The sequence below is a fragment of the Calliphora vicina genome, chromosome 1, assembly GCF_958450345.1.
Source record: "Calliphora vicina chromosome 1, idCalVici1.1, whole genome shotgun sequence".
Taxonomy (NCBI): Eukaryota; Metazoa; Arthropoda; class Insecta; order Diptera; family Calliphoridae; genus Calliphora; species Calliphora vicina.
The window spans coordinates 25,468,008-25,481,529 of NC_088780.1; the positions used below are offsets into that span (position 1 = coordinate 25,468,008).

Consider the following 13,522-nt stretch of genomic DNA (forward strand, 5'->3'; position numbering starts at 1 on the left):
AAACTCGAAAAAAAACTCAAACAAAAAAATTACTCAAAAAAGTTACACATACGAGTGTTGTTTTTGTTTTCACATAGTTTTTTTTACTAATACATTCTCACCACTTAGGTCTTTGACAGGAGAGTTTCCGCTCTATGATGTAAGCTTTTTAAAAATGTTCCAAAATTCTAATATAAATTTTTATGTTATGTTTTGTTAGTTAGGGTATTTTTTTTTGTTATTAATTTATTAAGTTTTGACATTTAAAATTTAGCAATTTGATGAAAATACCAAAAAATTATTTATGGTATATTTAGTTTCAATCATGACACAACTGGTAACGTCAAACAAAAGAAAATTTGAAAAAATCAAAATCAAAGTTTGACGTTATAGGGGTAAATATTGAAAACTAGTGATTTCCTAGTGATTCTACCTTTTTCAATTATTGTATCATGGTTTCAATTAAATTATGATTATATTTGATATGTTATATCGATCATTAAATGGAGGCTTAAATGTACGACGATGCGAAATGTATACAGTAATAAAAGATTAAAAGGTCTTTATCCGGCTTAAAACCTGTTATTAAGAGAAAAATTATTATGCGAAGCCGCATTTCGAAAACATTTTGACATGAGAAATATATAGCTATCCTAATTGACATCTCAAGCCCTTTCAAATGATATCAACACATTTGAGATTGAATAATTCTATTAGGTCATTTTAATGATTTAGGGATGTAAATGTGTTCCGAAATTTATTATAATTTCGTTATCGAAATTACTTTTTCTATACTGCCTAGATTTAGTTATTTTTAGCGATTTTAAAATACAACACTGATGATGTATAACTTAATATTTTTAAATATGGCAACTCGAATATACATTTTCTATTCTAGCACATTCCAGTAGACAGAAAAGTAAATAATCAAACGTCAAAGTTTCAAGTTAAAAAAATTGCAAAAAGAAAAACAGCTAATAATTTTCGGGAAAAATTGTATTTATACTAATATACGCACTATTAAAATAAATAAAATAATAACATTTCAACAAAAATGAACCTACAGTAAGTTAAGGAATCGTACAAAGGTTAAGAAATTTCTTTTATAATTTTATATTTTCTCTTATTATTATTAAGACAATTGTCAACATCTGAGCATGTACCTATACAAATACAAGAACAACAGCAAATATTTCTACCAATAAATAATCCAATCTTGGAACAACCACCTACTGCTGCACATGTAATGCCAACACCAACCACAAATTGGAGTATGGAATCAATGCCTTGGAAAATAACTAAAACCGATCACACCGGAGATGTAATGGAATTTAGAGCACATGCACCACACAAGAATAATGCGATGAGACGAGCACTGTTGCATCAAAAACGAAAATCGGAATTTAACGCAATAGGAACATTGTAAGTGTAACTATACAATACAATTTGGATGGAGGGTTAAATTTAGCGTATAAGTTCAGTTCGGATTTTGTATACCTTTACCATAGGTTTCCTAATTTACCGGACTTTTTCCATTCCCGGGAGTTTTTTAATACTAAATGAAACTAAAAAGTTTTAATGACAAGCATCTCAATAATTCGTTTAAGAACTTAAAATTTCTATTTGTATTAAGTCGACCTACTAGAAATGTTAATTATCCTGCTTTTGTAACACATATAACATAATTTAGTTGTGATAACCGAATTTATTGCTAATAAAATAATTCGTTGTAGCTGAAAAATTTTAGTTGGGGTAACATAACATAGGTTATTTTAATCATAATTATACTATGTCAAAAAAAATTTTTTTTTGTTAGTATCAAATATAATCGAATCATTCGAAAAAAATACTGTAACTTTTAGAAAAAGCCCCCAAAATTCCCTGACAAAAATTTTCCCCGATTAGAAACCTTATTTGAGGAAGTGTCTCACATAAATAAGTTTGTGAATATTGTCATTCATAGGTTGGAAATAATAGTGTTTCATTACCAGTTTTTGATAAACTTTTGTAAATTCTTTTCTAAAACTCTGAAGGCAATCTCTTGCGATAATATTGTCGCTTTTATATTTAATAATGTTTTATGTTTAATAATGATATAATAAACAATTCGGTTTAAAACCTAGAGATATGTTTGGGATCAGTATCGAGCTGGAATCCAAACTAGAGACATATTTTCCTCAGCATATGGATACATAAAAAAGATGGTTTAAAATAGATCTGTATCCAATTCAAGTTTGTATTCAAATCTGAACACTATTTCTCACTAAGCTAAGCTATATACCGTAGGTCTCATGTAGAAAGGCCAGAACTCAAATAATTCGAAATTTACAGAAGGTATTGCATTAAATTTTTGTGACGAGTTGTATTTGTGTGAAATTAAAAATGCTATTTAGGGCCTTTCTATATCTACCAACGATAAATTGGATGACAATACAATGAAAAATTTTCCAAAAATTCAAAATCAAAAAAAAAAAAAAAAATAAGAAATTTGTACATTTTTAAATATACTTTTGTATACATTTGTTAACAAAAACAAGTAAGTGTGTTTTAAGATAAATCATGGTCAATACTATTATGGTATCTACAAAACAATGCAATCAGGTTTAATATTTGATGGATGTCCCTTGTTTTTATACCCTTTAACATGAGTGGTGTAGGTATATATAAGTTTGTCATTCTACATTAATTTCATTTGATACCCTATGTATATAATGTACATATGTATATACCAGAGACCGAAAATAACGGGTTCACTTTCATTTCAATGGTAAATTCTCATTCGCAGCCATTTAAAAATAATTATTTGTGATATATCACTGAGAGAGTGATTTATTCGAGAACATTTTAGGTTTGGTGTTGAGAGAAACAGAAAAGAAACAAACACAAATAATCTGGATGAGTGATTTATAATTTATTTTTTTCGTAAAGGTCAGCTTATGACTTTTATTTGCGAACATGAAAAATAAATCGCAAAATTGCATTTGATGCAAATCAACGCTTAAATATATAAAATTTAAAGATTATATATTTAACAAATTAAAAGATTTATAACAAATTAAAAAAAATATCATTTTTGTTACTCAGACTTCATTACTTCATATTTATCATATTATTTCCATAATTTGTTAAAAATTACTAACAATATGTTATTGTATGTAAATAAAAGAGAAAGTAACAGTTATTAAGAACAAGAACAAATGAATTATTTATCTCACACCAAACCATTAAAAAACAACAAAAACTAATAAAGGTCATACCAAACCATTTAAATAAAAATCATTTTATAACTGTTATTTTCAGTGATTTATTTTTATCGCAAAAATATAAACACAATTTGGGTTTTTTGGTATATTGTCCCCTTAATAAAACAATAGTGTATAATTTTTATTCCATTTCGAAATAATTGAGTTTAAAATTTTTTTGTTAGTCGACATCTAGAACAGAAGTAATATTTCAATTGATCTTTTGACCCGCTTTGTGGAAGTAGAATTTCACCAAATTTTGACCACATATAGAATCTTATAGATTCGTATATGCTTATACACTATTGTTTTATTGAGGGGACGATATATTCTGGATAATTATAAATTGCGGAGTCGATATAACCATCTGTAAATGTATTTTTGTTGAATTTTAATGCTTAAAAATTCTGAAATATAATATATTCTAATATAAAACCTAGTAAATTTTATTTTGTATTGGTAATATACATATCGTCACCTAAAATGCAAAACAACGTATCATCAAAAAAATCGAAATTGATTTTATTATTGATTACGATTCACTACATCATATGTGTAAAAAATTTTAAACTTTTACTATCAAAAATAAGCAAGTTATAACCAAAATTGAAACTAAATTATCATCACGTACGTGATTTTCTTAAACAAAATAACGTATACGCTTTGAGTAATTAATTAATAAATTGTTTTTACCTTATTTTAGGTAGTATCCAAATTTTTTTTTAATAAATTTGTTGCAATTAAATATATTTTGCAATCTTTATGAAAATTTAAGATTAGTTTAAAAAAGTAGTTGTTAGTAACTAAAATAAAAAAACATAAAAAATTTAAAAATGTAACTGCTTTTATTTAAAATAAAAAAAATATTTTTATGTAAGTTTTTATTTTTTCATAAAAATTTATATTGATGATACGTTTTTTTGTTTCAGAAAACAACAATTCAAAAAAACGTAAGCCACATAACTTAAAGTGTGCTTTGAAAAAATTTGTTTTTTTTTATAAAATATATTTCTAGTGTCATTGTAATTCCGATTTGAAAATTTTGTTTCAATATCTCAAGTAGTTTTCATTTATGAAAAGTGATGTTACGTTATTTTGCATTTTAGGTGACGATATGGAGCATTTCATGTCAAGTGAACCAACTTTTGAAATCGATGCACCAAGGTTGGTTCTATTGGATAGTAATTCAGACACAATTCGGTCAACAAGATCGGTCGAGAACTCTCTGAGTTACAGGGGGTCAAAATTTGACATTTTGGTCAAGCAGGTGTTTTTTCTTATCCATATAATTTATTACCTATTGATCTTAGCAAAATGTATCCCAAATAGTTTAGATAACTCTTTCTTCAATCTTTCGAAAAAAATATTTAAAAAAAATAAAAAAATTTATTTTTTTTCCGAAAGCAAAAAAAAAATCAAAAATTGTGTCTTGAGTTACAAAATATTTATTTTGATAGATATCCTACTCGCATCCCACTAAGCGACCAAAAGGATCTGAAATGAAAATATCTCAGCTTTTGTTTGAGCTAAAAAAATTTAAAAAAGGGTCCATTTTGAAAAAAAAGTCCAAAAAATGTTTGATTTTGCAAAAAAAGTCAAAAATTTTATGTTTTGAGTTACAAAATATTTATTTTGATAGATACCCACTCGCATCCCACGAAGCGATCTAAGCTTTATTTTAAGAAAAAAGGGCCCATTTGAAAATATAAATTTTTTTTTCGAAAGATTGAAGAACTAGCTATTTAAACTATTTGGAACATATTTTGCTAGGAACAATAGGATAAGAAAAAACACCTGCTTGGCCAAAATGTCAAATTTTGAACCCCTCTAACTCAGAGAGTTCTCGACCGATCTTGTTGTTGTGTCTGAGTTACTATCCAATAGAACTAACCGATCGGAAGACATCGATTTCACTTGACATGAAATGCCCCATATATATTTGGTAAATGGTCATGTTTTAGAAAACTGAATTTACGGAATATAGTTTTGAATAGTTTTAATTGTATTGTCACTCACTGTATTTCTCAGAGATTCTACCTTGATAATGTTAATCAAGTAGCTAAACCAACCGACAATTTCACAAAAAAAAAATTTAACCAAAAAATAATTATTCTTTCGTAACTCGATTCAAAAATGTAAATTTTGTAAACATATTGCAATACGAATGTGTTTTCTTTTAATTCTTATTTTTTACTAGAGCTTTTCTCGGAAACCATGTCATAAATAACCTGTCTTTATAAATTTTTGTACATACCAAACCTTTTTTTTTAACTTTCAAACTGTATACTTTGTTTTTCCAGACCAATTAAACAATTCATATCGGAAGAGAAAATAACTGCCCATTTCAATGGGTTACATATATCTAGTGATTATATACAACATAATGCTGGTAATATAGCAGACGGCAATGGCGATGAGCTACCCTCTACAAGTGGCAAGTGTTTTTCAAATTTAACCTACGAAGATTATCAAGTAACCGCCAAGGAATTGGAAGAAAAACTACGTAATGCCAATCGCATAACAATGTGTGAAGAATTAAAGAAATTTAATGCTGTACAGAAAAAGGTTTCCTATTTACCGGAAGCCTTACTCCATCGTATTCCTAAACCCTGCACGGCTTTGGTTTTGTGGCAACCATCACCCATTATGAATATTTTCAGTCAAAATAATATGGATGAAAATGGAAGCGAGATGAAGCAAAATGAAACAATTGATGATTATACAATTCCCGATGTTGATTTACCGCCAGAACAGCCGGATGAAATTGATGACTTCATTGATAACAATAATACGTGTAATTTAGATTTTAACAATGTTAAACCAGACAGTATGGATGAGGATTTGTAGTGCTGCTATTGCTGAAACGTGGCATTGTTAACACATATTCACGAAATTCTACTACATATACGAAAATAATGTTAAGTCTTTGTTAGACGTCTCAAAAATATATTGAAGACTTTTTTTTTTAATATAACATGACTGCTAATATTTAGATATTAAATATGCCCACTAAATCTAAATTTGAGTTATCAGATTTTTATTTTTAATTTTCTTTTTTAATGTGTATTAATTACCTACTTTTTATATTGTTTTATACGACTCGAAATTTGATGATGTGATTCTACTGATGCAGAGAAAAAAACGCAAAATATTCTTACTTTACAATTAAGCCATGTTAATTTTTAACTCGCTTGTATAACAGCTAAAAGTGATTAAATTTACATATTTAAATTTAAATAATTAAATTTAATAAACAAAAAAAATACCAATCTTTTTTTCTTGTAAAAATAGAACTTTCTAAAAATTATATTTTTATTGTGAAATCCTTTTACCATTTTTTTTAAAGGTTCGACAGAAAAATTGAGATAGTTGTTAAGACTTTGATGTATGTATATTATAATGCTCCAAGATTGTATGGCCGAAAAATATCAAACTTCAGGCCGCTAGAATTATTATATGGTCTGTAAAAATACATTCTGAAAAATATTTGGATGATTGGATGAAGGTGGCGCAACGACTCTGTAGTTAGGAAATTTTTTTTTTGCTCATATCTCCGTTATTTATGGACGGATTTTGCTGATTTTAAATACCAAAATTCTCGAAAGCATGTGTGACAGAATTGTTGAAGATTTGGACCCCGGAGATATCTGGGGCCTTCAGAAAATTGATTTCAACAGACAGACGGACAGACAGACGGACATGGCTTAATCGACTCCGCTATCTATAAGTATCCAGCATATATATACTTTATAGGGTCGGAAATGAAAAATGTAGAAATTACAAACGGAATGACAAACTTATATATACCCTTCTCACGAAGGTGAAGGGTATAAAAAGGGCCCATTTTGGAAAAAAGTTAGATTTTGCAAAAAAAAAAAAAATTAAAAATTTTATGTATTGAGTTACAAAATATTTATTTTTATAGATATCCCAATCTTCAAGGAAAAGACCTAAGCTTTCTTTTGAGCAAAAATAAAAGGGTTCACTTTGAAAAAAAGGCAACAAATATTTTGATTTTGCAAAAAAAAGTAAAAAATTTTATGTTTTGAGTTACAAAACATTTAGTTAGATATACACATCTGCTCAAAATAATAGATACACCTAATTGGAAAAAATTTAAATGGCGGTAACATTGAAAATTTCCTCGCAAGCGTTAAGAATACATCATATTATTAAAATTTCTATCTGGCAATGTCATGTCAGTCAAAAATCTGGCAACTATTTGCTTTCATGTTGATTTTTAAAAACGAATTTATTTGAATTACAAAAAATTATTTGCTCATAAAAATAGATACACATCAGTAATTTGTAATTTGTTTATATACAATTTTTTTTTTTGTGCAATTTTTTGTTCCTATTTACGTGAAACAGTAAGTATAATTTAAATTTTAGCAACAATTTTATAAAAAATAGGACTCTTTTGAAGAAAATGGGACGAAATCATCATTGTACCGAAGATGAGAAAAAAATTGTTCAAACGATGAGAAATCAAGGAAAATCATTACGGGAAATAGCAAAGAGCATAGGAAGATCTTTACATTTTGTCCAAAATGCTTTATCTAAAAAACAAAAAAGAGAAACTCGCGGTAGACCAAAGAAAACCAGTCCAGAAACAGATAGGCGGATCGTCCTTATAGTTAAAAAAGACCCTTTCATATCATCGAAAGCTATTTCTGCGGAGCTATGTAACGAAATCAGTCCACAAACAGTTCGTCGTCGTCTTTTACAAGCTAAATTGCCGGGAAGAATTGCCAGAAAAGTGCCACTAATGCGCCAAAAAAATATCAAGACAAGATTAGAATTTGCTAAAGAGCACTTACAATGGTCCGGGTGTGAAGGCGAAAAAAAATGGAGAAATATTTTATGGAGCGACGAAACAAAAATAAATTTGTTTGGAAACGACTGCCAAAGAAATGTACGCCGACCAAAAGGAAAAGAATTCCACGTTAAATTTACAAAAAAGACGGTAAAACATGGCGGGGGAAACATAATGGTTTGGGGTTGCTTTTCATGGAATGGTGTTGGTCCGATATTCCGAATAGAAGATACTATGAATGCTAGTGGGTATAGAGACATATTGGAAAACGTAATGCTTCCATATGCATCGGAAAATATGCCATTAATATGGACATTCCAGCAGGACAACGACCCAAAACATAGTTCAAGATTAGTTAAAAACTGGTTCTTGGAGAATAACGTACCTGTTTTAAGCTGGCCCAGCCAATCCCCTGATTTAAACCCAATAGAAAACTTGTGGAGTGAATTAAAGATAAGGCTTTCGAAGGAAGTTTTCAAAAATAAAGACGATTTATGGGAGAAAACGCAAAAAATATGGTACGAGATTCCATTGGAGAAGTGTCAGAACTTGATATCCAGTATGCCCAGAAGAGTGGAGAAAGTTTTACAAAACAAAGGTGGATATACTGGATACTAGCTTTACTTTAATAATAAACTAATTTTTTTAAGATAAAATTTATTAGTTTTTGTTTAATAAGAATTTTTAAAAATGTATCTATTATTATGAGCACCAAATTTTTCGAAATTTAAGAAATTTAATTTACTTTATAATATTTATTATTAATTATGAAATATTTTGTTTTTGTTTTTTACTCTCCTTTTAACTATAAATAAAAATCGACTGAATTTTTTTTATAATTTTACAATATACCATTATTTTTTTTCGTTTTTAAAAAATAAATTTTGGTGTATCTATTATTTTGAGCAGATGTGTATATCGAACTCGCATCCCACTTAGCGACCAAATAGGTCTTCAAGGTAAATATCTAAGCTTTCTTTTAAGAAAAAAAGGGGCCATTTTGAAAAAAATGTCAAAAAAGTTTTTGATTCGGAAAAAAAATGTTAAACATTTTTTATTTTTAGTTTAAACATTTGTTTTCGAAAGATTGAAGAAATAGCTACATATCTAAACTATTTGTTACACATTTTGACTGAGAACAATAGGTAATAAGCAGGGCAACCAAAAATATGCAATATCATATTTTTTGCTGTACGTCGTATAAACATATGAGTTACTTATTTATCCGTTTCAGACAATTTTAAGAATTTTGGCATCGATTTATTAGTGCATATTTTTGCATATTTTGCCCTTTACTGCATATTTTAGCATATTTTGCGTTTTATAGCATATTTTTGCATATTTAACTCATAACTGCATATTTTTGTTGCATATTTTCTTTATTTTTCATTATTTTATTTTCCTGATATCATTTTATTGTTTGTATTGTAATTTTTCATTTCTATATTTTACTATTTTTTTAAGGTCCAATGATAATTGGCCTCCTAAGCTACTTAAATAAAAAATAGAGTACCCATAATCGACTTATCTTCATAGAGTTTTCGTTGACTTAAGGGAGCTTAGTTTCTAGGATGTTAATCTAGATACATGATGAATGCTCCAAAATCCTTTGCAATTTTTTTACCAAAAAATTACACGCTATTCACAGAGTTTTTGAAACATTATTCAAATGATAAATAAGCTTTTAAAGCTTCATATAGAATATAAACATTTGGAGAAATTTATTTGGTACATCCTCAGTAGGGATCCTATAAACATTGGGAACCATGGATTGAGAATGTAAAATATTATGTCACTAATTACTAAAAAAAAGTTTGAAGTATTAGGCAGTTTAAAAGATGAGACAATTCAATTGATTATGATTGTCTAAGAAACTCGGAAATCTAAAACAAAGATTTAGTTTAAAAATTTAAAAACTTTTGTAAACACATAGTAATTTATTGCTAAATATAATAAAATGCATTGAATCTAATTATATTAATTTTTACTAAAATCGAAATTTAATCCTAAAATAACCAATTTTTATTTATGAGCTCAATATATTATTTACTTCATATATATTTTTTTAATGAAATTTTGAAATCAAACAATAACCATCTGTTTTTAAGTGCATATTTTTTATATTTTAAGAGCATATTTTTCGTTTTTAAGTGCATATTTTATGCGCATAAAACACTTTTTTTAGAGCATATTTTTGGTTGCCCTGGTAATAAGTTACATGGATGAGAAAAAACACATGCTTGGCCAAAATGTCAAATTTTAACCCCCTCTAACTCAGAGAGTTCTTAACCGATCTTGTTGAAAAATTTAGTTTGAATTGCTATCCAATAGGTCTAACCTTGGTGCAAATTCCGGAAGACATCGATTTTAAAAGTTGGTTCACTTGACATGAAATCCCCCATATATAGATTTTCCTACGTACATATGTTTCAATTGTATTTTACCTTCATGATTTCAATATTAACATTCTCCGATTTTAGTAAAACTTTCGGGGAACATTTTGAATTATATGGACAATAGTATTCTGAAAAGGTTTAATTTATAATTCATAACATATGGCTAAACTAAATTCTAAAATTAGTTTAACAAAATTTAAAAAAAAAATTAAATTGGAGTTTTGAAATAGTCGGGGATTTATAAAAAATCCTCGAATTCGTAAAAACTGATAGGCATCATTGATTTGTCCAATTGTCATAGGAACGTCATCCTTCTAATGTGCATGAATTCGATGAGAAGTTCTGCGAAACCGTCAGCGCAGTCAGTTAATTGGGCGTATCGAGTTCACTTAAATGTGCAACGCAGTCAATGATTACAACAGACCACATTTCATATGATGATAAGACCCTAAGTGTCACCTGGCTATCTGATATAACAAAAATCCAAACACTCCTCAATATCCTCCCACAGTCAGTAAAGCATTTAGGATGGTGTACATTTTCATCTGGAATATTGATGGGAATATCCATTTGGACCACTGATCAATTTCAGGTATAAGGACTCTTAAATTCCTGTACTAAACTGTACCAAAGTTTTAGTCTAATACTGCAATACAAGGATCGCACAGTGGGGGATCTGAAAAAAAAAGTGGAAATAAATCTGTAACTTCTAAACGAATAGCCCGATTTTAATAAAATTTCCCATGGCTATAGAGGAGGTGTCGATAAGTTTAAGTTTTGAATTTGGGCTTAAACAACCAAGGGGGGGCCGAGCCACAATGCCCCAAAGTGGGGCACCTCGGGTATATCAAAAATTAAAAATGATGCCAAATTTTTGTTTGCGATCCGATTTGAAAGATTTTTATATATATGGAATGTACTAGACGAGATCTACAAAAAACATTGCTTTAGCCATATATTATCTCTTATAGTTTACGAGTTATTCGCATTTGAAAAGTAAAATTTTATTTTTTTTTGCCTATCTTGGTCTGCCATTTTGCTAATAACGGATCCAATTCTTTCCCGATTTTCTTGAAGTATCTTTTTTTGAATTAAGAAAAGAAAAGATATACATATTATATATCAGCGTGTAGGAAATTATGTCCTCTTTTCAAAAATGTACAAAATTTTTAAGAATTAAAAAAATTATTGAAGACTTTTTTCAAAAATATGCGAATAAAAAATTATAGCTGATTTTTTGGAAAATTCAAAATTTTAAAATGCAATAAAAGTTTTGTTTATGAATCGTTTTTAATGAAATTTTACACCTATATAGAAACGTTCGATGCAAATCCAAAAGTGAAAAAGATATTTGTGAATTGTTAATGACAATCCCACAATTCCCAAAAAACTTTTCAAAAATCCCAAAATTGTGATTTTTTTGATTTTTGGATCTATTGAAGGTATCAAGCTCGGGGCTATGAAATCCCTTTGCATAATATTGAAGAACAGATTGGGACATACAAAACTGGTCTTAATTTTTTGAAAGCAGCTATGCGATTTTAGAATATGTTGTCTAAAGTTTGCTTTGGACCACGCAATAATACGAATTTTGATATTATTTTGCTTTTATAATATTTCCCGAAATGTTATCTTTCAGAAAAATATAAACACATTATTTATTTTTTTCTCATTATCTGTATAATTTAAAATTAATGTAGGTACTTTTTTCGAAAAAAAAATGGCGAAGAAACGACTTTTTTATTTTTTTTTAAGTTTGAATGCACATAACTTTTGACTCAGTAGATATTTTTTAACAATTCTTTCTTAAGATTATTAATAAATTTGTTGTTAATTCAAAAAAAGATACTTCAAGAAAATCGAAATTTTATTAAAATCGGGCTATTCGTTTAGAAGTTACAGATTTATTTCCACTTTTTTTTCAGATCCCCCACTGCGGGTCGTTTCCAAAGATTACTAAAATCGGGGATATATCTGGTATTCACGATACATTCCTATGGACCTCCTCCATTACCAAAATATTTATGGGGTTGATGTACACGATAGCAGCCAAAGCATGAGGGTCAGATCTTCAAGGATCCAGTAATAGAAACACAGATGAGGCGAGAAACCTTATTATTTTTAGAGTGAACGAAAATCGAATCGGGTGCGGGTACGCAGAGGAGTTGGAAAATGCTGAGCATATCTGCCAATGCTTTGGAATTCAACGCCACGGTTTTAGGGGGTTAGATCGGCAATTCATGAGGGATTAGAAGATATTAGCGGATGAAGACTAGAGGACATTCATTGGGGTGGCTTTATGGTAGATTATTATGTCAGGTTAGAGATGGCAGTTCTCTTTATTATTCTTCAATTCTATTGCGGAATTTCCTTTCTTTTCATCTGTATTAATTATCTCCTTGCTTCATTCTTTCTTGAAGGGAATCACAATGAACTTATGGGTCTCCGAGTGTAAGTGTACCTTTATAACACTACCCTTCTAAACTAAACGAAAGCTAAAAACGTTTTTAATATCCATTCAATTGGAGGTCCAGTTTTCGCGAACCCTACATTTAAAAATGTTGTTCAGTGATGAAGCACAGAATGGTGACATGTCACACAGCGTCACACATTCTTGTGATTTGACGCAATTCGATTATTTTCTCTTGGAATATATAAAGTCCCAGGTCTATGTCAATAAACCAGAAACGATCGAGCTCTTGGAAGCGTTATTGCCGAAATACAGCCTGATTGAGTGCGAAAGATGTTGAAAAAAAAGCGAAAAAAAGTGCAGCTGAAGCACACCGATTGCTCACCAAAGCTAATGGTGAATGTGTTTCATCGGTTTCAACTTGCGAGAGATGGTTTGTGCAATTCAGAATTGGTTATTTTGACAAGGGAAGCAAAGATCGCCCAGGCCAAGAAATGGAGGCATTACTAAATGAAGATTGTTGTCAAACTAAACTAGAGCTTGCAAAAATCAATGGGGGCTACTCATGCAGCAATTTGAAAACGTTTGCGAGCAGCAGGATTCATCCAAAAGCAGGGAAATTGGGTACCATACGAATTGAACAGTCCTTGAAAGTCGATTTTGCATGTCCGAAATGATG

At 29.2% G+C, this 13,522-nt stretch overlaps 1 protein-coding gene across 1 annotated transcript; it reads left to right on the plus strand.

Annotated features, from left to right (window-relative positions):
- The first annotated feature begins 911 nt into the window (after positions 1-911).
- Mst85C lies at positions 912-6,484 on the plus strand. Its single transcript, XM_065498298.1, has 3 exons — positions 912-1,044; positions 1,117-1,401; positions 5,522-6,484. Exons 1-3 carry the CDS (start codon positions 1,034-1,036, stop codon positions 6,066-6,068), a joined length of 843 nt encoding a protein of 280 aa, XP_065354370.1. The 5' UTR covers positions 912-1,033; the 3' UTR covers positions 6,069-6,484.
- Positions 6,485-13,522: the final 7,038 nt, after the last annotated feature.

Excerpts from the sequence above, each read along its gene's own strand:
- Mst85C (XM_065498298.1), top strand. Across the intron at positions 1,402-5,521 it reads TTTAACGCAATAGGAACATT|ACCAATTAAACAATTCATAT; the intron begins GTAAGTGTAACT and ends TTGTTTTTCCAG.